Source organism: Staurois parvus, unplaced genomic scaffold (genome assembly GCF_062004578.1).
Source record: "Staurois parvus isolate SC_StPar_1 unplaced genomic scaffold, SC_StPar_1.0 ptg000432l, whole genome shotgun sequence".
Lineage (NCBI taxonomy): Eukaryota > Metazoa > Chordata > Amphibia > Anura > Ranidae > Staurois > Staurois parvus.
In genome coordinates, this window is record NW_028318228.1 from 3,147,422 (window position 1) to 3,175,366 (window position 27,945).

At 41.0% G+C, this 27,945-nt stretch overlaps 1 protein-coding gene and 1 long non-coding RNA gene across 3 annotated transcripts in view; one reads left to right on the top strand and one right to left on the bottom strand.

Annotated features, from left to right (window-relative positions):
• The window catches only part of LOC149454357 (uncharacterized), a 143,945-nt gene that overhangs the window by 83,609 nt on the left and 32,391 nt on the right, over positions 1 to 27,945 (top strand). The window lies entirely within an intron of this gene.
• CEMIP (cell migration inducing hyaluronidase 1) overlaps positions 1 to 27,945 on the bottom strand; it is a 219,752-nt gene that overhangs the window by 40,798 nt on the left and 151,009 nt on the right. For both annotated transcript variants that reach the window (XM_089687639.1, XM_089687640.1), the window contains exons 12-13: positions 1,713 to 1,882; positions 546 to 755 (exon numbers count right to left, since the gene is read on the bottom strand). In XM_089687639.1, coding sequence (XP_089543765.1) covers positions 546 to 755; positions 1,713 to 1,882 — 380 coding nt within the window. The remainder of the gene's footprint in view (positions 1 to 545; positions 756 to 1,712; positions 1,883 to 27,945) is intronic.

Below are 27,945 nucleotides of genomic sequence, written 5' to 3' on the forward strand. Positions count from 1 at the left end.
TATATACTGTATGCCATGGAGATATGATGACAAAAGAGTCTAGAATAGACTACTAGCCTTGATTTGCAGAAGGAGACATCTTAGCACTACGTCTATTCATTTTAAACTGAAGTGTAACCCCCCCCCCCCAGCACGCTAAGATCATCATGCCGCCCGCTCTAAAAAATGCACCTGCACTGGGAATCTCGGTTCCTCTACGGGCTTCGATTTCTAAAGTAGGGCAGGGACTTCTTTCCTGAGTGTCACGGGGCACGGCAGCTCATTCAAATGAATAAGCTATTGTGCCCACCTAAACTGCGCCCCCCCCATGGCTGTGTGGATATGAACCTAGCTTGAAGGATAATGGATGTTTCATTGCAATTATAATGCCATAGAAAAGGATTATCATTATGTGGCAAAAACACGTTGGGAGAATTTGGAAGTTTTCAGAGCAAAAATGGTATATGCCAGATTATAGCAATCAAAAATAATGTTCTCTTTTTTACACGTCAGATTATTTGAACAACTTGTAGGAGACGTGTTATAATGATATTGAAGAATCTTACCAGCAAACCATTGGTGCCATGGACAGTGACACAGCGAGAGAATGAATGATGAATTGAGATGTCTTTCACATAAGTGGGTGGGTGGTATCCACCCTTTTCATCCACATCACCAGTAGTATGGAAATGAACAGGGTAATGTCCCATCGTCTGCTGTCCCATGTGCTTCAGCTCTATTCCTTCCAAATGAACAGATTTAAAACCGCGTCCAACCTGAAATCGCAATTTACAATTAGATCACAGATTACAATTCAGTGTGAGACACATGTAACAAACATAATCTAGTTGTTCAAAAATGTCAGCTTTTGCCTTCCTCTTCCTTGCTGTTGCAGAGTACAATGCTAATCTACGAGCACCATGGTCACCAGCAGCTGCACTGGATAACATGATAGGCTGCTAAAGATGATGATTCTGTTGTTAGCTTCGGCCTGCCTAAAGTTGATAGAACAGGAACTGAGCTACAAATAGCTCGACACAGATCTTTCCTTAACTGCGATTTTCCTCAGCAACAAAAATGGTAAGGAGAGCAATTCTGCATTTGATACACATCACTGCTACAAAATTGTTTACGTGACACAGATTTTACTCTTACCAATCCATGCAAAGACCATGGTGGCAAATGTAAACTACCCTTGGATTTTATTTGGATGTATATGAATTCATTGCCTTTGCAGTCACTGATCCACAATAAGCATCTAGCAAAGGAAGTCATAACCCCCAATCTGAATGCCTGAACCAATTACTGGATCAACATCCCAGCCAGGAAGCTAGCATGTTTAGAGGGTCAGCAATGGCAACCTATTTCCCCCAGTTTCGGTTTCCTGCACACATGTCTAAGACTAAATGATTGAGGTCAGAATTGTGGGCATGGAAAGTATCTAGGTCTCCATCCAGCTCTAGGAATCTCCCCAAAGCACACTTGTATTCTACAACTGGATCAATGATGATTGAAGGAAACTTTAGGAAACACCAAACCTTGTTCATGCATTATAGTCTATAGGAACCTGTGAGTTGTGATCAAACTGGTCTGTCAAATATAGATTTTTTTTTTTTTAAATAAAAGCATTAATCTGATTGGTTAATTATGTTGTTTTGCAAACAGAACCACAGTTCTGTATACATCAATGCTTGGTTCATAAGCTATGCCATGCTATAACAGATTGAACATACCTTCAGGTGACCTCCAAAGGTATCAAAGTTGTAGTATTTACACACAGCGCTGTTGTAACATGTGTCCTCCATTTCTCCAAGAATGACAACATTCCTGCTGAGAAGACCAACTTCTGCTCGCATATCCACTCCATCCATCTCTTCTCCAATATGGAGATACTTTGCTGTTCCTAAAAGCCAACAGGAATTTTCATTAGCAGTGCATGAACTTGCTTTACAACAGGTTTTTCACCTCAGACTTGGCAAAAACACTCTTTCAATTTAACTTGCAGAATCCCTTTGTAGATCCAATAACAACACACAGGCTAATGTCAATTCCTTTGCTCGGCACGCACACAAGTAAATTCCAATGAGATTTATCATTGCATGCACTAGGACAATTCTCAGTTTACAAAAATGGGAAGTCAACCTGGCTTATTGCTTTCTTTATAAGCAAATTAATGTCCAAATAAAGCAAAAACATTTTTTAATTGTTGGATGGAGTGGAGAAAGTTTTCCATTTCTCGATTTCTTGTGGTCTATGTCTTAGTCTTTTTCTCAATGTCTTGCTGTTGGGATGATTACCATCATGTCCTTACCACCTGTTATGGGAAAGGAAATGAAGGAAAAGCTTTGCAAAGAAGACACAAACACATTTCTTTTGTAGAGTGACAACGGGCAAGAACTTGTGTTTTTCATCATGCCACTTCCCTTCTGCTAGTTTTGAAATACCTTTCCTATGACCATATATTGTTACACTGTCAAATATCTTGATTTTTAATTAAGTAAATCTAGAAGGCATTACAGATGCATGTACCTATTCTTCTAGACCAGTGGTCTCCAAACTGTGGCTTATGGGCTGGATGCAGCCCTTTGCTTGCTTTTATTCAGCCCTTGGAGCACTATTTCTCTCACTGATACAAAGCACTATTCCTTCCACTGACACCAATGATGGGGCACTATTCCTCCCACTGACACCAATGATGGGGCACTATTCCTTCCACTGACACCAATGATGGGGCACTATTCCTTCCACTGACATCAATGATGGGGCACTATTCCTTCTACTGACACCAATGATGGGGCACTATTCCTTCCACTGACATCAATGATGGGGCACTATTCCTTCCACTGACACCAATGATGGGGCATTATTCCTTCCACTGACCTCAACGATGGGGCACTATACCTCCTTCTGCTTACCACAGACACTATGTAAGTTTTTCACTTCAACTGAGCATTAAGCCTGAGGCATTTTCTACTCCCACTGTCAGTCTGCTCCCCTAAAATCTGAAGGACAGTAAACAGGCCCTTTAGAAAGTTTGGAGTTTTTCTAGATGCCATATCTAGAGTGGGATATGAAAATAACGCATACTCACTCGGATGGATGCAGCTTTGATCCAATGCTGCATCTGTCCCCTGCCACCTCTATACTGAGCACTGAGCAATCAAAGACCACTGATCGCTCAGTTCTCTGTTCCCACTGAGCAGAGAACCGATGACTGTCAGTCACCGATTCTCTGCTCTACCCCTCTAGCGCTTACTGGAGTGGCAGGCTGTAGCAGCACTGGCTGGCTCAGGCTCTCAACAGCTCACTGACAGGCTGATCCCAACAAAGTCAGGATCTCTCCAGAGTCTAGACCAGCTTTGTGACATCAGCTGACAATGTGCTTTAGCCTGCTGTTAGCCGAATATGGGTCACAGGAGTGCAGAACATGGGTGACAGGAGTGAAGAACAAAGTGCACTCCTGTGATCTCAAGAAGTAAGGCCAAAAGAGCTTGGACCTTACTTCTCCTTTTAAGCTCAGGCAAGCACATGTACACTACAACTGTATGAAAATCAAACCAAGAAAACAGGTTGATTTGTATAAGGTGGTAATCATCATCATGCAGGTCTCATAGCAGGAAGTCTGAGAAATGCCATGTCATACTTTGTTGTGCATACACTTACAAAGCCCTGTAGAGCTGGAACTGAAGGATCTTTGATTAACAGGAATGCTAAAAGACATGGCGGACACAGAGCCAGACCTGTCTAGCTTTACCATTTGTCTACCTGCTTTGAAGCTGCAGATCACATATGGTCTCTGTTTCTCTCGCTCCTACTTGAATTCCATCATAAAATTCAATTGTCCACTAGAATTAGAGGATTACAAATCACAACAGTTTCAGCCTCTTTGAATGCAATGCTTGAAATGTCCGCTCCTTTATTATGTCTGGGATATCTACTGCATTCCTAGACCCTCTGCTTAACTTGCTGGGAGACTTTTGTTACAAATTCTGAAATTTTTATGGAGGCAGTATGTGGAATGCAGGTATAGAATATTAACCGTATTATATTATCTATTATATAACTTGGACAATAATATAGTTTAACAAGCTCCAGTGCTAGAAAGACAGATAATTATTTTAAAGAGTTCCAGGAAATTGGACAACCCAGTTTGGAAACAATTAACCGCTTCCTGTCCGCCCTATAGCAGAAATACTGCTTCAGGTCGGCACAGGTGCGCAAAATAACATGTGTTTGTATATATATATATATGTGTGTGTGTGTGTTATTTTTCAGCTCTGGTTAGGGGGCACGCGCGCTCTACCCTACCCGTGCCGCCATTTGCGGCTTCAGCTGTTAATCACCAGGTCCTGGCCGGTGATTACTCGCCGGCACCCGGTGATCGCCAAGTAATACCGATGGGGGGAGACAGCTGTATGTAAACAATACAGTTCTCTCCCCTGTCAGCTCCTGCACACTGCTTTGGATGGCTCTGCATAGCAGTGTGTTTACAGTGGAAAGCACACACACAGCACATAATGTGAAATAGCACACAGTTAACCCTTTGATCGCCCCAGATGTTAACCCCTTCCTGCCCAGAGGGGGTAAATCCTCTGGAGGGCAAGTGGTTAAAAGGAGCTACGTTATATGAAATGTAAAATTGGTTAGTCAGCATAGGGTCCCTGAGTGAGAAATTATCAAATTAAAAAATATATGTAGCATTTACAATTACGACTCATTTTATATTGTAGTTGAATGGTATTAAAAATTACGTTTCCCTTTCAATCTCCAGTGCTGTCATTTTCTGTAAAATGCAATGCAATATGGCTACCTGGAAGTGTTCTGTACACAGTGTGAATGTGTACAGAATGCCCCCTATAAAAAGTCATTTCCTGCTTGTGTGATTGGCTAACTGATCTTCCCAGAAGTCTGCACTAAGATACAAGTCAGATTTGTGGAATCCCCTGCAACAAAAATGTCATTTTTGGTGAGATACTCACTGGGGGAAATCAAGTCTAAAGGAATGCAGACCCTGCATTTCATCATTAGTGGCCTGCAGGTGCTGCAGCTGATTGATAATTTTAAAGCCACTCCCATACACATTCACTCTGCACATGAACACAAACAAACATCTACTAGAATAACAAAAGGTTGGAATCTGGAACAAAGTTTGTTAAAAATCCCTGCAATGTACATAGATCACCCAGAGGGGAATGTTTTTTTACCAACAAAAGTAAGTTACTCTTCATTGAATGCCTAGAGACAGACAGATGCAGTTGGAGAACAAATGTATTGAACTTTGTCATGGCCCATAATATACACCCTGAGGTCAGCATCGAACATTTCCCCCACTTCGTGCCCAAACATTCTGCATGTCTCAATATTGGTCAGGCGGGAGTGAAGGCATGAGCATAGCATCAGGGGTCGCAATTGCAACCTGACCTCTAGCTCCAGGGGGCCCGTGCAGCCTCCTCGACACATTAGCATACCTGCGCCACAAAATCCTGGAGTCCCACCCTGCACTCCGTCTGTAGCACCCTCCTGCACTCCGTACGTAGCACCCTCCTGGACCCTGCACTCCGTACGTAGCACCCACTTGGACCCTGCACTCCATACGTAGCATACTCCTGGACTCTACACTCTGAACGTAGCACCCTCCTGGTCCCTGCACACCGTACTTAGCACCCTCATGGACTCTGTACATAGCACCCTCCTGGTCCCTGCACACCGTACATAGCACCCTCCTGGACCCTGCACTCCGTACATAGAACCCTCGTGGACCCTGCACTCTGTACGTAGCACCCTCCTGGACTCTGCACACTGTACATAGCACGCTCCTGGACCCTGCACGCCGTACATACTACCCTCCTGGACCCTGCACGCCATACATACTACCCTCCTGGACCCTGCACTCCTTACATTTATACGTACCACCTTCCAGGACCCTGCACTCCGTACCTAGCACCCTCCTGGTATTTATTGTCCCTTTAAGATCCTCACACACACATTTGCTGCGGCATGCTCATGCCTCCCCTCCCCAGGGGAAGGTGATTGGAGTGGCTGAATACCTGCACCTGTTTTCCAAGAAAAAAAACCCTGGCCATTACTAGGATGGTTAGCGAAAAGGGGGCATGTCATGTGTAATTACCAGGAGGAATGTGTAATTACCAGGAGGAGAGTACATATCATTACCTAGAGGTGGGGGATATCTGTCACTACTTGTAGGGGAGAGGGTATGTGTCTTAACCAGGAGGGGGAGGCCTCTGTTATTACATTGGTGGGGCAAGGCATTTAATTTGTTACAAATGGGGGGGGAGAACATGTGTCATTAAGAGGAGTAAGGGTAGAGAATTTTAACCTTTCCGGAAGTGTTCAGAGATGGCAAATGCTGCCTGTAAAACAAAATCTGGTCATGAGTTGGCTTCAGAAGTGTGCATGCACAGTTCCAAAGGCAGCCAACTGTTGCTCAGGTTTATGGTGGAATCGGGCTCAGGACTGGTGCAGTGACGTCATGGTGCTTGGCACCTTTTCTGATGTGCAAGGCTGAATGCAAGGAGGAGAGCGGGAGCGCCACCCCAAGACTCACAGATGGGAGTGGCGGGTGGAAGCTGGGGGACCCAAGGACAACTTTTTCATCAGGGCCCACAAGCTTAAAGCTATGCTTCTGAATGAAGGAGTTGCTTTTTGCTCAGCACCACTTGAATATTACAAGCCAGGAGCAAGCTTAGGACATATACATATATAAACACATACACACAGCATGTGAAATATTAGGTACACCTCATGAAAAATGTTGGCCTTTTCAATATATTCAAACAGGCAAACGTTAGAGCCCACAGATAAATGTGACATACTTGAATGAGAATACAAGAAAATGTTGCCTTTTTAATCAAATATTCAACAAAAATATTAATAGATGAAATGGTGTACTGTAGGAAATGGTATCTAAAGCTAGTATTGCCCAATGTACTTGAACTTACTTATTGCAAACATTTTGCATAATTGTCCACAGTTCTCTTACATCAACTCAATCCCTCTAAAAATTACAACGGGAATCACATTATGGCTTTTACTAAGACAACTCTACATTTCTGCTTTTTGAGCTTGGTGGATTTGCTCTTTTCCAGTTCCACTTCAACTTTTGGACAGCTGGCATTGCATTCTCATCAAGTTCACGCTATTATGATGCATCCTGGATAGCTGATTTGATAACCATGAGTTGTCCAGGCCCTTAAAAAGTAAAGCAACACCAAACCATAACATTTTACCACCATGCTTCACAGTCGTTTTCAGGTTCTTCTCCTGAAATACTGTCTTTGGTTTGGGGCAACATGTCCATTGTTACTATGACCAAACAAGCCTATCTTTGATTGATCAGTCTTCAGCACAATGTTCCAGAAAGCAAACTAATCTTGCTCTAATGTTTTTTATTGACAGCATTGGGGTTTCTGGAGACTTCTTTTAGTATTAAACAGTCAGCTCTTTGACTGAATTTGCTGGCAAGTAAGACCTGGACAAATTAGCAGTTGTTTGAAACCTATGTCACTTGCAGATTATTTTCTTTACAGTGGAATGATTGATTTCAAATAAATTTTTGATCTTTTTAAATCCCTCGCCAGACTCGAAGACATCCACAGCTTTCTTTCTTAAGGCTTTAGAGAGTTCTACTGATCTTGGCATGATGGCAACACATATGTCAATAGCAAAGAGATCACCAGACCCAAGGGGGTTTATTTACTAAAGCTGGAGAGTCCAAAATCAGACTCCCTTCTGCATAGAAGCTGATTGGTTTCTATGCAGAAGGGAGTCTGATTTTGGACTCTCCAGCTTTAGTAAATAAACCCCAAGATGTCTAAGGTTTAAATACCTGCATACCCCCCCAAGAAGGTGCTAATCATTGGCACCTAATCCGAAACGCCAGACTTTATTTTCATGGATTTTAATGGAAGCAAAGGTATATGTAGGGGTGTACTTCCTTTTTCTATATGTGTGTATATGTGTGTGTGTATATACAGTGTGTATATATATATATATATATATATATATATATATATATATATATATATATACACATATACACACACAGCACTGTGCAAAAGTTATAGACAGTTGTGAAAAAATTCAATGAAAATGAAGAATGCTTTCAGAAATAGAAGTGTTAGTAGCTTAGTTTTTGTCAGTTAACAAAATGTAAAGTAAATGAACTGAAGAAGAGAAATCCAAATAAAATCAATATTTGAAGTAAGCACCCTTTGCCTTCCAATCAGCATCAATTCTTCTAGGTACACTTGCACACAGTTTTTGAAGGAACTCAGCAGGTAGGTTGTTCCAAACATCTTGAAGAACTAACCACAGATCTGTGGATTTAGGCTGCCTCAAATCCTTCTGTCTCTTCATGTAATCCCAGACAGATATAATGTTGAGATCCGGGCTCTGTGGGGCCAACCCATCACTTCCAGGACTCCTTGTTGTTCCTTACCCTGCAGAAAGTTCTTAATGACAATGGCTGTATATTTGGGGACGTTGTCCCTCTGCAGAATTAATTTGGTGCCAATCATATACCTCGCTGATGGTATGGTATGATGTATAAGTATCTGCCTGTATTTCTCAACAGTGGATACACCACTGATCCTGACCAAATCTCCAACTCCGTTTGCAGAAATACAATCCAAACTTGTAAAGAACCTGCACCATGCTTTACTGTTACCTGCAGTCACTCATTATTATTCCGCTCTCCAGCCCTTCGGCAAATAAACTGCCTTCTGCTACAGCCAAATATTTAAATTTTGACTCATCAGTCCAGAGCACCTGCTGCCATTTTTCTGCACCCCAGTCCCTATGGTGTCCTGCATAGTTGGGTCACTTAGCCTTGTTTCCACATCAGATGTAAGGTTTTTTGGCCACAATTCTTCCATGAAGACCACTACTGGCCAGACTTCGGCAGACAGTAGATGGGAGACCTACTGCTTTCTGTCAGTTCTGTACTGATGGCACTGCTGGATGCCTTTCCGATGTCGAAGGGAAGCAACCATGATGTGTCCTTCTTCTGCTGCATTGTTTCCTTGGCTGACCACTGTGTCTACAGTCCTCAACATTGCCCGTTTCTTTGTGCTTCTTCAAAAGAGCTTTATGAATTGAATTGATTCTGGTAATCACACCAAATATTGATTTGGTTTTGATTTTTCTTCTGTTTGCTCTCTTTGCATTGTAAATTGATAAAATCAATCATAATATTTTTTTTAAGGGCAAGTTCGCACTACATGTGTTTCAGTATGCTTTTTTTTTGCATCCAAAATGCACAGAAAGTAGGTTATATGGTTGTCAAAGTCATAGTTCACATCAGTGCTTGCGGTTTCAGTGGGTTCTGTATGCAGAAAAAAAAGTAGAACAGGCTGCATTTTTCCTTTACAAAACTGTACTGGCACGCGGTAAAATGCATCAACAACACACTAGAACCTTCACTGCCCTATACCAGGCCTGTTGGCTCACCAGCAGAAGTTGGCTTCATATTTGTTCTTGTCGGCTACTTGAACAATTGCTCAAGCATGGAAAAGCGCATTTGTCCCTCTTCAGGGGGTGCGGGACCGCATGTCCACTCTGATGCTTAATGAACAGATGTCGAGTATCCGCAATGACCTCCCAGTGCAAATTTTTGAAAATCTGACATATGCTTTTCCCACACTCCCCCGGCTAGCCTTGGTCTAGGTTGTTGATCGGTTGTGGCATTCCCGGATCCCTGCTGTTGGTCTTGTCTTCTTCTTTTTTACTCTTCTTTCCTTTTTGATTTTTGTGCGGCAGTAGAGATCTGCCTTTGACTTGCTTCATTGTTGGAGTTTCTCCACTGTACTTTTTGTATTGTCTGTGCCAGTGATAGCCCCTGCGCAGGCGTGCTTTTTGCTTTGCTGGAGTTGTAGCATTGTTCCGGTTATATTTTATGTGCCATTGATAGCCCCTGCGTGGGCAGGCCTTTTGATTATGTCCTTCTTTGTTTAAAATGTTTAAAATGAATAAAAACCATTGAAATACAAAAACACACCGGAACACACCAAAAATGCATTGGAACGCACATGTCCCTATTTGTATTGAAGAAAAGTGGGGAAATATGAAGGGGAACGCATCAAAAATGCACCGGAAAGTGTCAAAAATGCACTGGAATGTGCCAAAAACGCGTCAAAAATGCACATACAGAAACGCATCAGTACTGTGTTTCTATAGTGTGAACTGGCCCAAAAGCATTCTTACTTTTACAGTATTTCTTCACACTTGCCTATAACTTTTGCACAGTACTGTGCAGTTTATTTACTAAAGCTGGAGAGCGCAAAACCAGGCTCACTTCTGCATAGAAACCAATCAGCTTCTAACCACGGCTTGTTCAGATAAGCTTTGGCAATAAAACCTGGAAGCTGGTTTCTATGCAGAAGTGAGCCTGGTTTTGCGCTCTCCAGCTTTAGTTTATAAACCTCTGTGTGTGTAATATATGTATATATATATATATATATATATATATATATATATATATATATATATGTGTGTGTGTGTGTGTCTCCATTACTTTTCTCCCTATCTTGCTGGTGGTCACAAGGCTGTTCAAATTATGATAATGTACGATCCATCAAAGAACCTCATTTTCTGGACTTTTTCCATCCAGACTAGCAGGCTACTGTGCATACTGGTGGAATATAAATGCACAGTATATAGAATGTTTTCCCATACCCAGGCATATGGTTTTGTGTCACCTTTTCATGCATCTTAAAACAAATTCCACTGCAATCAGCCTCGCTTTTTAATCAACTTGACCCCCAGTAATACTCCGGGGAGGGAGGAATACTGATAATATTCATTTTGAGTTACCTTACATGAAATGCGGTGTCTATTAGTGAGACTGAACACAGCAAGTGTGCCACTTGTATGCTTTTAATGTAATCATAATGCAGGTCATGCTAAGCTATAATCACTCTAAAATATGCCAAACATGCACTGAGCACAGTCTATATATAAACTAGTTCTGTAGTTTTGGCTCGTGCCACAACACAAAAGTTATTTTGGAACATTTAATTCTGAAAGTTAAAAAATACCCCTTTAATGATCTATTTAAACATGGAATGCCTTTAATTTAGAACCTGAAAAACACACGCCTATGCAAACAATACCAGAAGCAGAGAGAAAAAGATTTTTCCATCATTCTTACTGCCAGTACTGAATTAGGTTAGTGAGGGAAAGAAGAGAACACAAAGAAAAAAAGTTTTATTTGAAACAAGGAACATAAGCAAAAGATGAAAAAATAATATATGTCGGGAAAAGCTAAGTGTGGAGAGGGTATTTTTGCCAGTTTTCTGGGATAAGTCTGATTTCCCACACAGGTCAGACAATGCCTAGCATGCAGACACATGATGCAACTTGCGCACTCATGGCCATGTGCGATATATTGTAATTCAACCAAAACAACATTTAGCATTATAGCTCACACACAGCTAATTGATTAGGTTAGCTCATCTGGGAACACAAAAAGATAAGATACAAAAATGTAGTAATCTACAGCAATGAATCAAATTTCATGTTAGTGGAAAGATCTGATTCTGAAATGGTTGCTCTGGGTTTTTGCATTAAACAGAAATAGACAAAACACTGCCTTATTGAATAAGTAGAAATGCGGCGGTATGCCTATGACTTGGGTATGCGGTAGGTTCATTTAACTAGCCTAACTTCATCCAAATGTTTTTTTTGTAGCTTTAGAGTGGAAAAGAGTTAACATTTTTTACAATTTCTATTTCTGTGCTAAAACCCATTTTGTACCTTCACCTTTTATGCCTTTAAGAGGGTAAGTGGTACATCAGAGCACTATATACACCCAAAGTAAATGAAATGTAAATTTTACTGACATCTCAGTTGAAATAACAGCATAGCTTGGGTAGCAAAAAAGGTGCAACCAGGGCCACTGATAAGGGGGTACAGCCAGGCCTCCTGTAGGGGGCCCAGACCCCTCTATGTGCCCTCCCCCCCATCCTCAGCTCTGTTGGCTTCCTTCTTTTTCCCCCCACCAGCTTTCAGTTTCAGTTCACCCCTCCTTTTTAGGATCCCCTTCCCCCTGCTGCCCAGGCCCCCTGTGTGCCCCTCCCATAGCTCTGTTGGCTTCCTCTCCTCTCCCTCCCAACAGCTGCTGCGGGCACACAGGAGGATGTGAAAAAATGGGAGAGCGTTGAAGGGATCAGTAAATATGTCATATGCACTGGCCCCTTTCTTTCCCGAATGGACACAGTGAGTGATCGGTACCACTCACCCACTATGTTTACTATGCTTCAGTTTATGAGTGAAGGGGAGCCTCTGTCCATAGCTCTCATTCATTCATCTACAGAGCAACTGAAGCTGCAGAGAAAGGAATTGGGGAAGCCGTGTCCTCAATTCCTTTTTTTTTTCTCAAAAGTGAAACAACAGGGGTCTGTTTAAACCCCTGATATTTCACCCAAGCTTCCCCAACAGCCTTGTGAAAAAAAGTGTAAAAAATATTGTAAACATTTGTAAAAATAATTACAGAAATGTGGAAAAAAAAAATTAAGGACTCATTCACACGTGTCCCCATACAGTGTGAGCTGTTTGTTCTTGCGGCTGGAGATGCCTGTAACTCTTTAGGGATGCCGGGGCTGTACGAACACAGAAGCAGGTCCTAATTTGACAGGGGTGCAGGTGAGTGGCCCTGAATGCACACTGTCTCTATTCAGGGCCATACACCTGCACCCACATGTCTGTCAAATTAGAACCTGCGGTTGTGTTCGTACAGCTGCTGTTTCCCCATAATGTAACATAGGCCACCAGCACACAGCTCCAGTCACATAAAAAACAAAAACCACTGATTCACACTGTACGGGCCAGAGCACCCATGTGAATGAGTGCCAAGACCTCTTTCACAAACACAGCTTTATTTATTAACCTCTTCACACCAGCACCTCCTGGCACTTTAAGGGATTTCAGATGCCGGGAGGCGAGGCGGGGTTTTAGGGTCATGTGTCACATTGGAAAAGGTCCCAATCGCAAGGGGAGATCTGGACCTTTCCGTGAGACACCAACATATGTGCTGGTTCAGGGTGTGCATTCTCAGTACATATGTGTTTTCAATTGGTACGCAACTATGTGGCCGCTCGGCGTCAAGGCCCAGCCACCGAGAGGCCACATATTTGCGTACGGTCGGCGTCAAGGGGTTGATTCAACAAAGTTTTATCTTTTAAATTTAGTAGGAATTTTGTTGTGTTTGTGTCCCATCCACTAATAATAATTTGAGTTTATTTGTAGTGAAAATATAATCTGATATTTTCAAAATGAGGGGGGGTGGCTGTCAGGCAGGCTAATTTCTAACAGCAACCTAACAGACCTGTCACCTTGAGAAAAGGGACCACAGTGTCTCAGAAATGTTGGTGGTTGCACATTTTTTACTCCACAAGCTATGTTGTTTTTTTTTCAATCGAGATCTTAGTAATGATTTGAGGTTTTTATTTCTGTCTGTGAGACTTTCCCTTACTTTCTGTCTCTGTGACACCCATGTGAGGAAGAAAAATGTGGGCAAGAAGGAAGCAATTCAAACTTTGAATGAAATTCTAACTACCCCACTATTATACATACTGTATGTATTTCTGCCCTGGTTGAACAGATGAACAAAGAGAAAGAAAGCCAAGACATTGCTAAGTATGTCATCACCTTGGTAAAGTGGTCCTCAATGGGTCAGCTGTATGATAACACTTTTAATCATTACTCAGACCAACTTTGCTGAGTGCTGTACCTTTTCCTCTTTTAGATTCTGACAGTGCCACTCTTGGCCAGGCACCAACTTTAGTAATCTGCGTGCGGAATCACTTGTAACCCACCAAAGAGATTTCGCAACACTTATTTTCCTAACAGGAGGTGAAATCTCCCCAATGGGCCATTCAAAACAACAAACAAAATGTACTGTTCACTCTAGCCCTTTGTTGGATTCACTGATGGTAAGGCCCTGCACAATTAGATATCAGCGACAAAAATTAAACTTGGTGTCCGTCTCCTCTATTCTGATATAAGTATGATGTTGTGAGGCCCCCACCCAGAAAGCAAAGGAGCCATGTAGAAGATAGGACAATAAGCTAGGGGCTTCAATCTAGCAACCACCCTAATAAGAAAGACCAGATTTTGGAGGTTGAACGCAATGCCAATGGCTGGAGCCTTTAATTTTTTTGCAGCTAACAAGGCATGGCTAGTATATTACACCAAGAACTACCTGAAACATTTGGACAATCAACATCACATAGTTAGGCTGGCTGAAAAAAGACAAAAGTCCATCCAGTGCAACCATTAAAAAAAAAATTATAATCCTATACCCACAATTGATCCAGAGGAAGGCAAAAAAAAACCCAGCAAAGCATGATCCAATTTGTTCCTTCAGGGAAAAAAATTCCTTCCTGATCTGCCGAGAGGCAATAGGATATTCCCTGGATCAACTTTACCTATAAATGTTAGTATCCAGTTATATTCTGTGTATCTAAGAAAGAATCCAGGCCTTTTTTAAAGCAATCCACTGAGCTGGCCAGAACCAGCTCTTGAGGGAGTCTATTCCACATTTTCACAGCTTTCACTGTGAAGAAACCTTTTTGTGTTTCAAGATTACATTTCTTTTCCTCCAGATGTAAAGAGTGCCCCCTTGTCCTCTGTGATGACCTCAGGGTGAATAACTCTACACCGAGTTCACTATATGAACCACTGATGTATTTATACATGTTGATCATATCCCCCCCTTATGTATTATACATGGAGATCATATCCCCCCCTTATGTATTATACATGGTGATCATATCCCCCCTTATGTATTATACATGGAGATCATATCCCCCTTATGTATTATATATGGAGATCATATCCCCCTTATGTGTTATACATGGAGATCATATCCCCCCTTATGTATTATACATGGAGATCATATCCCCCCTTATGTATTATACATGGAGATCATATCCCCCCTTATGTATTATACATGGAGATCATATCCCCCCTTATGTATTATACATGGAGATCATATCCCCCTTATGTATTATACATGTTGATCATATCCCCTCTTAATCTCCTCTTCTCAAGAGAGAATAAATTCAGTTCCTCTAATCTTTCCTCCTAGCTGAGCTCCTCCATGTCTCTCATCAGTTTGGTTGCCCTTCTCTGTACTTTCTCCAGTTCCCCAATGTTCTTTTTGCCTAAAACTGAACTGCATATTCCAGATGAGATATTACTAATGACACATCACAGTTGTGGCAAAACCAAATTTAACTTCATAGCCATAAGGAAATGTTGATGTTCGATAGGTAATATTTATTCCTATTTCTAAATATTGGCTTATTGTACCTCTAACCAATAAAAGCATGCTGGGAATTGTAGTTTTACAACTGCTTTGGAATCACAGGTCGCCTAAGCCTCAACTAAACTGAAACATTCCTCATCCTAAATGTAAGCAAAAGATTTTGTTTTAAAAGGGTTGGGTTTCCCGATAAGACTGTTCTCCAATGAAATAACTTTATAGTACGAGTTCATTATCTACTTTAATAATAACATCCCTCTCCACCAAACCCTTCCTTATCCACCCTGACTGTTATTGTAAGATTAAAAAAGTAAAGAGCCTGTTAATCCGACACTGAAGAAACACCATATTATCCTAAGTAATATAAATAAAGCAAGTGGGAGGATGCTTAGTGGAATATTTGCAAGGAGTCAGCAAGTGTTTAAGTGTCATATTTGTATAAACGAGAAATGTTCTCAACACATGCCTTGTAACACTGGGACAGAAAATACTGGCACGTGCAGGAATAATCTGCGCCTTATATCTGCTAACTTTAGTTTATCACTAGGATTCTAGGGATATAATAAGTTAGAACTTGGAATGCAATGTTTGTACGATCTCCAGTAATTACAATAATCCTACCAGCCTGTGATACCTATTACTTAAACTGAAGGCTGCATATTTTCGAGCATAATTAAAAACAGTCTTTATGATGCTGAATATGTAGAATATTGGCCCCTCAAGGATTTTTGTTTCTAGCGGTATAGAAAGAGCAGAAACTGCTGATGTGTACAAAGGAAAGTAAATACAAAATTGCACCTGCTAATCCCTTACTTAGGCGCGAAAGAAGTTATTTTTAACTGAACTTAACGCTCTACCTTGGATACAGTGATATTTGTGGTTCAGGTGACATCTGTGTTATGCCCCCACTATTAGACAAAGCTGCAAGTGACTCAGTCAAAAAAATTAAATATATATATATATATATATATATATATAGTCATGGCCAAATATATTGGTACCCCTGCATCTGTCAGATAATGCACCACTTCGCCCATAAAATTGTTGTTGTTACAAATGTTTCAGCATTCTCATGTTTATTTCTTTTGTTTGTATTGGTATGACACAAAAATGCAGAGAGACAAAAAGATAAATCTGACACATTTCACGCAAAGCTCCATAACTTTGAAAAAAATACTGAAATCAATCACTTCCTGTAACCATCAGTGAGTTTCTTCCACCTCTCTACTGGAATTTTGGACCACTCTTCTATCGCCAACTGCTTCAGGTCTCTCAGATTGGAAGGGTTATTTTTCCCAGCTGCTGTTTTGAGATCTCTCCACAGGTGCTCTATGGGATTGAGATCTGGACCCATTGCTGGCCAGTTCAGTCCTCTCCAGTGCTTTGTCTTAAACCATTTCTAGGGGCTTTCTGACGTTTGCTTTGGGTCATTGTCCTGATGTGAGACCCAACTTTCTGACACTGGGCCCTACATTGCACCCCAGAATTCTTTGGTAGTCTTCAGATTTCATAATGCCATGCACACATTCAAGACATCCAGTGCCCAAAGCAGCAAAGCAACCCCAAAACATCAGTGAACCTCCACCATGTTTGACTGTGGGGACTGTATTCTTTTCTTTAAAGGCCTCATTGCTTTTTCTGAAAACAGTAGAATGATGGGCTTTACCAAAAAAGCTGTAATTTTGTTTTGTCTGTCCACAACACATTCTCCCAAAAGGATTTTGGCTTCCTCGGGTAAGTGTTGGCAAACTCCAATTTGGCTTTTTTAAGTTTCTGTGTCAGCAGTGGGGTCCTCCTGGGTCTCCTACCATAGCGTCCCTTTTCATTCAGATGGCGACGTATAGTGCGAGCTGACACAGTTGTACCCTGTGCCTGAAGGTCAGCTTTAATTTTTCTGGAAGATGATCAAGGTTCTTTATCCACCATTCAACCTTTGTTGCAATCTTTGATCAACTTTTCTCTTTCGTCCACGTCCAGGGAGATTAGCTGCACTGCCATGGGCTGTAAACTTCTTCACAATGCTGCGCACAGTGGACACAGGAACATTAAGATCTCTGGAGATGGACTTGTAACCTTAAGATTGTCCATGCATTTCCACAATTTTTGTTCTCAAATCCTCAGACAATCCTTTGTTGTTTTATCACTTCTCCGTGCTCCATGTGACACATGGAGACACACAACAGAAAGGCTGAGTCAATTTTTCACCAATTTAACTGGTTGCCGGTGTGATTACTATATTGTCATCACATGTTAATTGATCCAGGTAAGTTTAATTACAAATTACAGGAACATCACAAACGTATAATTTTGAGAAGGTGCCAATAATTTTGTCCAGTCCATTTTTGGGGTTTTGCGTGTAATGTGTCAGATTTGGTTTTTTGTCTCTCTACTTTTTTGTGTCATACCAATACAAACAAAAGAGATAAACATGAGAATGCCTAAACATTTGTAATTGCAACAATTTTCTGGGCGAAGTGGTGCAATATCTGACAGAAATGCAGGGGCGTCAATATTTTTGGACATGAATATATATATATATATATATATATATATATATATATATATATATATAAAATAAGAGTTGGCCACCACACTCTGCATATCAAGTAAATGCCTGGGTGTGTTTCACCAAGTAGGTATCCATTGTAGTACAAAAAGTTTTGTAAGTACTCGCGGGTCTTGAGCAGAGATACATCAAATAAAGAGCTTGTTTATTTCGTATAATGTTTGATGGAGCTCTTGAGGATCTTTTGAACTTTACCCTTGATGTGTCTTTTTTACTTTTGCACTCTTTGATGTCATCACTTAAGGAGTGGATGAGTGGGATTATTTGTTTACGTGTCTGAACATTTGTATGTTTCATTGTCTTGATAAAGATGGATGGAGCTCCAATCTGCTCAGCGATTCAATGAGGTGCCGGCCCCAAAAAGAAGAAAAAAAAAACTTTATCCCTTCAGGTTACCCTCGCACACGGAAGCACTTGGGTGCTCAGTACAAGTGTATGCTGAGCAGCCAAATCAAGCTCTGGTGTCTGCTCTGTGAGGCTTTATTCACACCTGGGCATTTTGGGATTGTGGCAGAATCGCTGTGATTCTGCCCAAGGTCTCAAAACACACTACAATCACAAAACGCAGGTGCTTGTCAACCACAACAATCTCCTGCTAGAAGACAAATTTGCATATATGTGGCTAGAAGACAGATTTGAACAGCACCTGAACTGCTGAACAATTACTTTTTGACAATCGCACATGAAAAATTATGTATGAAGGTAAAAAACCTTGAGCCTTTACAACCACTTTAATGATAGGAATCTAAAATTTACATTTATGAATATGATACAATAACATAAATTTTTCAGATTTGACTATTTATCTAAACAGAAGTAACATTTAACAAGGGCTTAGGAGAAATTGTAACCCCATTATAGAATTTTTGTCCCAATCTAAACCTGTTGCAGAATGGATATATTCAAAGCACTTGGCAAGGTGAGTTGGCAATTTTTGTTTTAATGGGATTTTTTAAAATAAACATTTACTACACTATGATCAATCTTTCCACTCTTCTTTTTATGAGCCACATTGCCCTGCATGGATCCATGAAATACATTTAGAGCAAGGAGCTCAAAATCAGCATTTTCTTTTTTCTCACCAAATCTCCCATAGCAATTTAGAATTGTTTTGACTGTGTTGCCTATAGCAAGCAATTAGTACGTTTTCTTCTCTCACTATGTTTCCCATATTAACTTAATAGCATTTTCTTTTCCAGTAGATTTCTATTGAAATTACAAAAGTACAAAAAAAACTCAACATAAATTGACATACTGGATACAAAGTGTTTTTTTTTTTTTTTTTTTTGTGACAATCAGAAAATACATACAAAAGAAAAATGCAAAATAAACTTACCGGTACATTATATGCCCTATCGTACATAAATATATAAGTATATAAGATCAAAATAAAGCAAAATTGTGAGTCAGTCTGGCTTTTAGAGTAATGTCCACATCTCAAGAAATTGAAGGTTTAATAGGTGGGAGCTCAATTATCACTACCCTATCAGTTATCAAAAATGCCATAGCCAAAGAAGGGAGACTCTGCTATGCACACCAATTGCTCCCAAAGTATTAAAAAAAACAGTCAATAACAAATATGTAATATAAGGCACTATGACTAAAATATCTGGGGCCTTTGCCCCTCTTGTGTGCCCTTGGGTTAAGACAGAAAAAGAAAAGAACATCCGATCCAGGAACATCGCTTAAAGAATATCTCAGGCATCACCTGTCAGGTATTTAATCCTGGGGTCCAGGTCTGCTCAAATAGTTTAATTTTATCATTTAAGATTACAGGAAGGTGCTCATTAACCATAATACAGGATAATTTGGCCTTAACCAGATTGAACAGTATCGTAGTTTTCTTCTAGGACCTAGCTATGGAGATTTTTGTTGCCATGAAGAAGAATGCAATCAATCTCCTCAAATGTCTTAGGGCCTCCTCCACCAGGTTGCACAGCAAAGCTTGTTGCGGGGATTTTTTTCAGATTATGGGTGGGGGAGGTAATGAAGTGGTAAACATGTATCCAAAAGCGCCTCACCTTTGGACATTGCCACCATAGATGGAAGGCTGTCCCCTCCTGCCCACAGCCCCAAAAACAGAGCAGTGAAGCCTCGAGCCATATGATGCAACTCTAGCTGAGACCATATACTACATGAGTCAACACAAGGTCCGCAGACTGAATCCAGCCCATAAGTCCATTGCATGTGGCTTGGTATCTCTCCTGCATCTGTGGCACCCCCCTCGTCTCTGCCCCCACCTTGTCTCAGCAATCAGCAGCAGAGAGGAGGACAACTCCTCCGCCTGATCATACGATTCTACATGTAGCCATGGAGAGGCTCATCTCTGCCCCCTGTCTCAGCAGTCGGCAGCAGAGAGGAGGACAGAACTCCTTTAGATCTTGCACCTCTTGTGCACCCCCTGGTCTCCCCAATCCTCTTGTGCACCCCCTGGTCTCCCCAATCTATCAATTTAAAACTGTTTGTAGCATTTTCTTTTATAAGTGGACCAGACTGGTTAAATTTATGTTTGGCATTTTATAAACTTTTGTTCATTGCAAGTTGATTATTGCTATTTTTTAGGGATCTTTAGCACTGTGTTTATTTTCTTTTTGGATCTTATTAGCACAGCAGCTGATACATTGTTCAGATGTAAAAGTTTAGTACAATATACAGTCATGGCCGAAATTGTTGGCACCCTTGATATTTTTCCTGAAAATCAAGTATTTCACACAAAAAAGGTATTGCATTAACACATGTTTTGCTATACACATGTTTATTCCCTTTGTATGTATTGGAACAAATATAAAACAGAGGCAGAAAAGCAAATATGACATAATGTCACACAAAACCCCAAAAATGGGCTGGACAAAAGTATTGGCACCCTTAACTTAATATTTGGTTGCACACCCTTTGGAAAACATAACTGAAATCAGTCGCTTCCTATAACCATCAATAAGCTTCTGACACCTCTCACCCGGAATTTTGGACCACTCTTCCTTTGCAAACAGCTCCAGGTCTCTCTTATTGGAAGGACACCTTTTCCCAACAGCAATTTTAAGATCTCTCCACAGGTGTTCAATGGGATTTAGATCTGGGCTCATTGCTGGCCACTTCAGAACTCTCCAGCGCTTCTTTGCCATCCATTTCTGAGTGCTTTTTGACGTATGTTTGGGGTCATTGTCCTGCTGGAAGACCCAGGATCTTGGACGCAAACCCAGCTTTCTGACACTGGGCCCTACAGTGCGACCCAAAATCCTTTGGTAATCCTCAGATTTCATGATGCCTTGCACACAGTCAAGGCACCCAGTGCCAGAGGCAGCAAAACAACCCCAAAACATCATTGAACCTCCACCATATTTTACCGTAGGTACTGTGTTTTGTTCTTTGTAGGCCTCATTCCGTTTTCGGTAAACAGTAGAATGATGTGCTTTACCGAAAAGCTCTATCTTGGTCTCATCTGTCCACAAGACGTTTTCCCAGAAGGCTTTTGGCTTACTCAAGTACATTTTGGCAAACTGTAGTCTTGCTTTTTTATGTCTCTGTGTCAGCAGTGGGGTCCTCCTGGGTCTCCTGCCATAGCGTTTCATTTCATTTAAATGTCGACGGATAGTTCGCGCTGACACTGATGCTCCCTGAGCCTGCAGGACAGCTTGAATGTCTTTGGAACATGTTTGGGGCTGCTTATCCACCATCCGGACTATTCTGCGTTGCAATCTTTCATCAATTTTCCTCATCCGTCCACGACCAGGGAGATTAGCTACAGTGCCATGGGTTGCAAACTTCTTGATAATGTTGCGCACTGTGGACAAAGGCAAATCTAGTTCTCTGGAGATGGACTTGTAACCTTGAGATTGTTGATATTTTGCCACAATTTTGGTTCTCAGGTCCTCAGACAGTTCTCGTCTCCTCTTTCTGTTGTCCATGCTTAGTGTGGCACAGACAGACACACAATGCAAAGGTTAAGTGAACGTCTCTCCTTTTTATCTGCTTTCAGGTGTGATTTCTATATTGCCCACACCTGTTACTTGCCCCAGGTGAGTTTACAGGAGCATCACATGCTTGTAACATTCTTATTTATCCGCAGTTGTGAAAGGGTGCCAATACTTTTGTCCAGCCCATTTTTGGAGGTTTGTGTGACATTATGTCGAATTTGCTTTCTTTCCTCCCTTTTTTTGTTTTGTCCCAATACACACAAAGGGAATAAACATGTGTATAGCAAAACATGTGTTAATGCAATACGTTTCGTGAGAAATACATGATTTCCTGGAGAAATATCAAGGGTGCCAACAATTTCGGCCATGACTGTATATAGCTACATGTCTGGATGTTATCGCAGCATGGCATGTCTAACATCTAGTCCCCGGCCCTACTGATATATTGGATAAATGAGTCCATCATGGTGAAGAGTGGTTTGGTTAATTGCCACAAAGACTTAAGATGCAATTAGAAAAACCGTATTTTATTTGTTTTTGGTAATCCAGCTCCTGACTCATGGCATAAGGATTTCAAAAACCCACGCATGTTTTTTTATAACATAATTACAAATATTATCCTGTGAAGTTACTTATTGCTAAGTGACAAGTGATTGAAAATGATGTTAGGCTTTATGGAGATGAAGTTCTAAGGGATGCCAAATTTTTCACTCCACATGTGTGTGTGTAATGAAGAGCAGAGCCAGGTCATACTAAATTTAGCTTTTGTCATATTCGGACAGATGTTTCGGAAAATAAGACTTGCTAAATGCAGCCTGTATGCTTCCAGATGCATAGTTTCTTACCTGAGCTCTAGTTATTTATCATGAATTTTATTTATCATGAATTATATTTCGACTTTCAAACAAAATCCACACAGATGAAGGACACAATGCCTATTCTGTACATAATAATACATTTAAGTTGGTTTTAAGTGACATCTTTTTTCATGCTTGATTGCTTTTCTTTAGTAAGAAAATGGCAGCCAAGTTCAAAATCATAACAGGCACCAATATTAGTGTTGCATTGACCCATTTTGTAAATGATTTAGGTATCCACAAAGGATGATACCTTTACACTTAACATTACATCAAGTGATACTTCATCCAACCTTTGGTCCTTTAAAGTATCCAAGTGAACCCTATGACTACATTTTGGTTTCTTCAGTCAAGACATTTAACATGCCAGTAGTAATTAGCTTGCAATGACTTTGTCATAATGTACCTAACTTTTACTTCCATCAGTCTGTGTCCCACATCTGTCCAAAGCATCATGAGCCTTTGCACTGATCCGAGGTATATTTTTACCCCATCTTCCCACTTTTCCCTGTGCACACAATGCTGTGCACAAAAACCAGCAGCGATATATTCACTAGTAAATGTGTCCTCTACTTAACTCCCAAATTAGCTCTAACTTGTGACCTTCCTCCCCTCCAGAAGCAGTCAAGCCTTAACCAGTTCCCCCTTTCTCAAAAAGTTCCTTGGTTGACTTGCCAGGAACTACAAAAGAAGGTTTCTTCTGTTTATGATACTTGAGAATGCTTCTGCCACACACCGCGCTAGTGCATAGCCAAAGTTGCTTTCTCTACTGCATACATTGGAACTGGGTTCCTGGCTGAAGTTCCAATAACCACAGAAGTATGTCTATGGCTGTAGAAACAGCACAAGGGGTATCACTGGTGTCCTCACGTATTATGTACATTGGGAACCATGTCTGGGTACACATACACTCTAGTGTACAATAGATTTTTCTGAGTTGCAAGGTCAAGTTTCTCACATGCTTTATGCAACATGTACATGTATAAAGAGACACACATAGAGCTTGAGGAAACATATTAAATATGACATATGGCACAAACATTAATTAGCTTTCAAACAACCTTTTCTCTGATTGCCGTGTTGGCCTGTTACAAGATCCCCTTAGACCAGACCTAACACCATAAAACAGATACTGAAATCCTGTAAAATCGCCACATGCTTCTTATTTTGGCATGTCATTGCGCAAGTCTTTCTTTCCACTGAAATAAAGTCAGACATAAGGCAGTATGTAGTATAAGCAAACATCTGACCTGTGATTAGAAACAGTTTGATTTTCATATATCACAGACAGATTCATTCTGAACCCATGTAGTTCCAAACACAAAACACACAGGTTACTTGCCTTTGATGTGGGCTTCACGCAACAGCTCTAAACCTAACTGAGGCCATCCCAATGGCCATGAGATATATATATATATATATATATATATATATATATATATATGTGTGTGTGTGGTGTATGTATTTGGAAAAACTGTTATGTATATGGTATGTTCTGTATTCAAACAACATTATGTGTTGACCCTAAGGCCTCACTTACTTGGGGGTCAAGGGCGGCGGCAAAAATAGGCAGTTGAGATGTGGTTTTACCAACCACCCAGCCATAAGTTAAAGCAGAACTCCACTGCATCTGAGCACCACACACCAAAAATGCTGTTTAATATTCCAAGCAAACTCCCCTGTTCAGTCATTACTCCATGCTTTATTTTGCTGCGGAATAACTATGAAAATATCCTCCTAGCACTTTTGGATGCGGCCATCTTGAGTAAGAGCAAATGATTCATGTAGCAGTTACTGCCTGGAATCCATCTGCCCTTAAAGCGGAGTACCACCCAAAAGTTTCGCTTTAAAGACTGGTCCCCTGCTCCCCATTAAGGATTGGCACTTTTGGGGAGCGGGTACCCGATATTGACAGGTACCCGCTCCCACTTCTGCTGCAATCGCCTAGGCGATCGGAAGCGGAAGTTGTCCTTCTACCCTCCCTCCCTATAGTCTTCTGAGAAATGTGACAGGTCCCAGAAGGGCCATTCAGGAAGCGCAGTGCTACTCATGCATGCGCAGTGGGCACCCGGCTATGAAGCAGCAAGCTGTCACAGCCGGGTGCCCACACTGAAGATGCCGGAGCCTGGAACACAGGACGGCCGGTGAAACAGGCTGCGGGGAGGACACTGCGGGATTGTGGGACAAGGGAGTGGCTGTTTTTTAAAAGTCAGACAGCGGAAGCCAGCGTCGGGAGCAGAGCCTTTTTTTTTTTTTTCAGATTCCAATAAGCCCCCCGCCCACAACCACAGCCCAGGGTTGCAGGGAAGAGGCCCTTGTCCCCATCAACATGGGGGCAAGGTGCTTTGGGGGGGGCGAGCCCATCTTCCCCAAAGCACCCCCCCATGTTGAGGGCATGTGATTTGGTATGGTTCGGGGGGAGGGGGACGCTGGCTTGTCCCCCCCCCTTTCCTGACCTGCCAGGCTGCATGCTCGAATAAGAGTCTGGTATGAATTTTTGGGGGGGGACCCCATGCCATTTTTTTGTTTTTAAATTTTGGCATGGGGGTTACCCTCAAAATCCTAAACAGACCGAAAGGGCTTGGTATAGATGGAGGGGGGGGGGACCCCACGTCATTTTTTGTATTATTTTGTAATTGCCGTCTTTTTTTTTTTTTACATTCAGCTGTCAGTGGGGAACCCCACTGACAGCTGATTTCTCATAGGTTGTTAGGGACTCGGCAATCCATTTTTTTCTATTGGCTAATAAAAAAACGCCAAAGCTCAGAAAGAGGCTAAAAACACGCAAAAATGCAAAAAACGCTACGCTATCCATTCTATGCTATGCTTTAAAAAGAACATGTGGCACAGTAAAGATTTCTTAGAACAGGAGGTATTCACATCTCATTTCATCACATGTCCCAAAATAAGATACATTTTCCCCATTTTGAGACAGTGTAGCCATGCAAATCCTTCCTTTATGCCCCAAACAGCCAGATGTATGTCCAGAACTAATAATGTATAGTATTAATACAGTCTAATATCACAGAGCTATTTATACCAATGATGTACCTACAGCTGTTTGAGGCTTTTTGACCATCATCAGTGCAGTGCATGGAAACCATGGCTTCCATGGTGTAGGACTGTATGGTTATACTGTCTCATTTACAATAAATTCGTGTACAGTGATCAACTTGTTTTACGATTTATTCAGAGTTCTTGTGAAATGACAAGATTTGCCTCTGGAAAGAGATGCTTTCACAATGGAGCACGCTAACGCTGATCTGCCTCAACAGGCAGTATCCCATCAGCAAGAAACTGTCGTTATCAGATTAAGGAAGATGAGAGACTACATTCTGTACCTGTATCATATATAACACACAGTGACAGGTGAAGAAAATACTCCTTACAGTATACGTGGGGGTGTCTAAAAATACTTTTAAAATCCACGTTATTAATCCACTGAAAGGTTCATTCACAAATGTATATGCAAGATTTTCCAAACTGAATGACAACATGCAAGAAATACGAATCCAACTTCTGAACAGGTCATATTATTTAATGGAGACCTGTCATCAAGGCTAAATCTTGGATATGATGCTGCCCTAGGCGCTGTTAGCAGAAACTCTATAAATCAGTATCTAAGCATCTCACAAGTTCATTCCATTCTACACAGAACTTGTGATGATAAAGAAGGGTGCTGAACAAAGAATATAGAAATGATACACAATTATCCTAAACTATGCTACGCTGCTCGTCTGAGCAATACTTCCATAGGCATGTGCCTAGTTTATCCCTATAGTAAATACAAACCATTCTGTCATTATGGCATGTAAACAGCAAGGTTGAAAAAAATTGTTTTGTTTTACCTGTTTTAACTTTTAACAGCATTACGCAACTAAGTCTTCTACATCTACTGCAAGAATTTTTAACAAATATTGTTCTAGAGTCCTTCCTATTCAGGGGACAGGTGTTACGAAACCCACAACAGTAAAATCAGTCTGTATATGCAGTAAAGCATGCTTGTTATACTCAATGTGGAACCTAAGGGGTTAATCCTGTGCATTGTGTAAAAACGCTGTTTGATCCTGACTTCTCTGATCCTCCCCTTTCTTCCAGAGTCCCCCTCTTATCTCCTGATAAGACATATAGTGTGGAGACACTCTGCACATTGCTCAGTTTGGTGTGTATTGCTAGAGTGGGTTTTTTTTTTTCTTTTTCTTGGGAGTGCATGTAATCAGCACAGGGCCAATCAGCACTCTCCAGATAGAGTTCAGGGGTTCTGCATCCTCCTAGAGCAAAATGAAAACTCCTTCTATAAGCTGTAACCAGAGCTCAGTTGGACACTGATAGAAGTCACAAGACTGCTCTAACTACTGATGAGAAAAGGTATTTAGCAGATTATATTTACTAAAATAATTGCACTTCCATGTTCTATGTACTGTGGGAGACCAGATATAGTGAATGCAGGGTCCGGGGTTTAGTAACACTTTAAAACATTTTTATCTTAGAAGTGAACCTATCAAATAGTGCAGTAAGTGTGTTTTCCCTCACTGATGTCTTATCTTTTTTGCACAAGCCAGGTGAGTAGGTGTCTTAATTGAGTCCTATCCTTATAATAAGGAAACAATATCTACTGAGTCCAACACCATCAGTGACAGAAAGATGAATTTATCAGTCAATTCACTGATACCATACACATTTATTTTCATTTGTTGGTCATCAAGGCTTGTATATAAAGTGTGATATCCTAATATGGGTGCTTTAGTTATAGAATCTTTATAAGGAGAGTATTTCTAGGTTCTAAGGGGCATATAAAAAAAATGCTAGTTCTATTTACCTTTGAATGCAATAAATCATGCTAAATGTGTATAGATTAATGTCTGCATCTTTAGTTGGCTGAGAATTTCCAAAGTGTAATACATAATGCAAGTATATTGCAATAGTCACGGAAACACATACAAGGCAAGTATTTTCTGGGCTATATCAATACTCACAAAGAAGTACCCTAGTGTTTACAAGGTTAGTGTTTAAGTCACACAAGCCAATGCAGCTGCCAAAGGATCCAGTATCTTAAAGGGTCCAATCAACAGAGAAGACACAAAGGGTTTTATTTACTAAAATTGAAGCATGCAAAATCTGGTGTACCTCTGTATAGAAAAACCAGCTTCCAGTTCTTATTGCCAAAGCTTAATTGAACAAGCTGAATTTAGAAGCGGATTGGCTACTGTGCACAGCCCCACCTGATTCTGAGTGCTCCAGTTTTTGTCAATCTACCCCAAAAGGGTCAATAGAAAGAGAAAACACAAAGCGGCTAATAGACAGAAAAGATACAAAGGCATCAAGAGAAAGAGAAGACACAAAGTG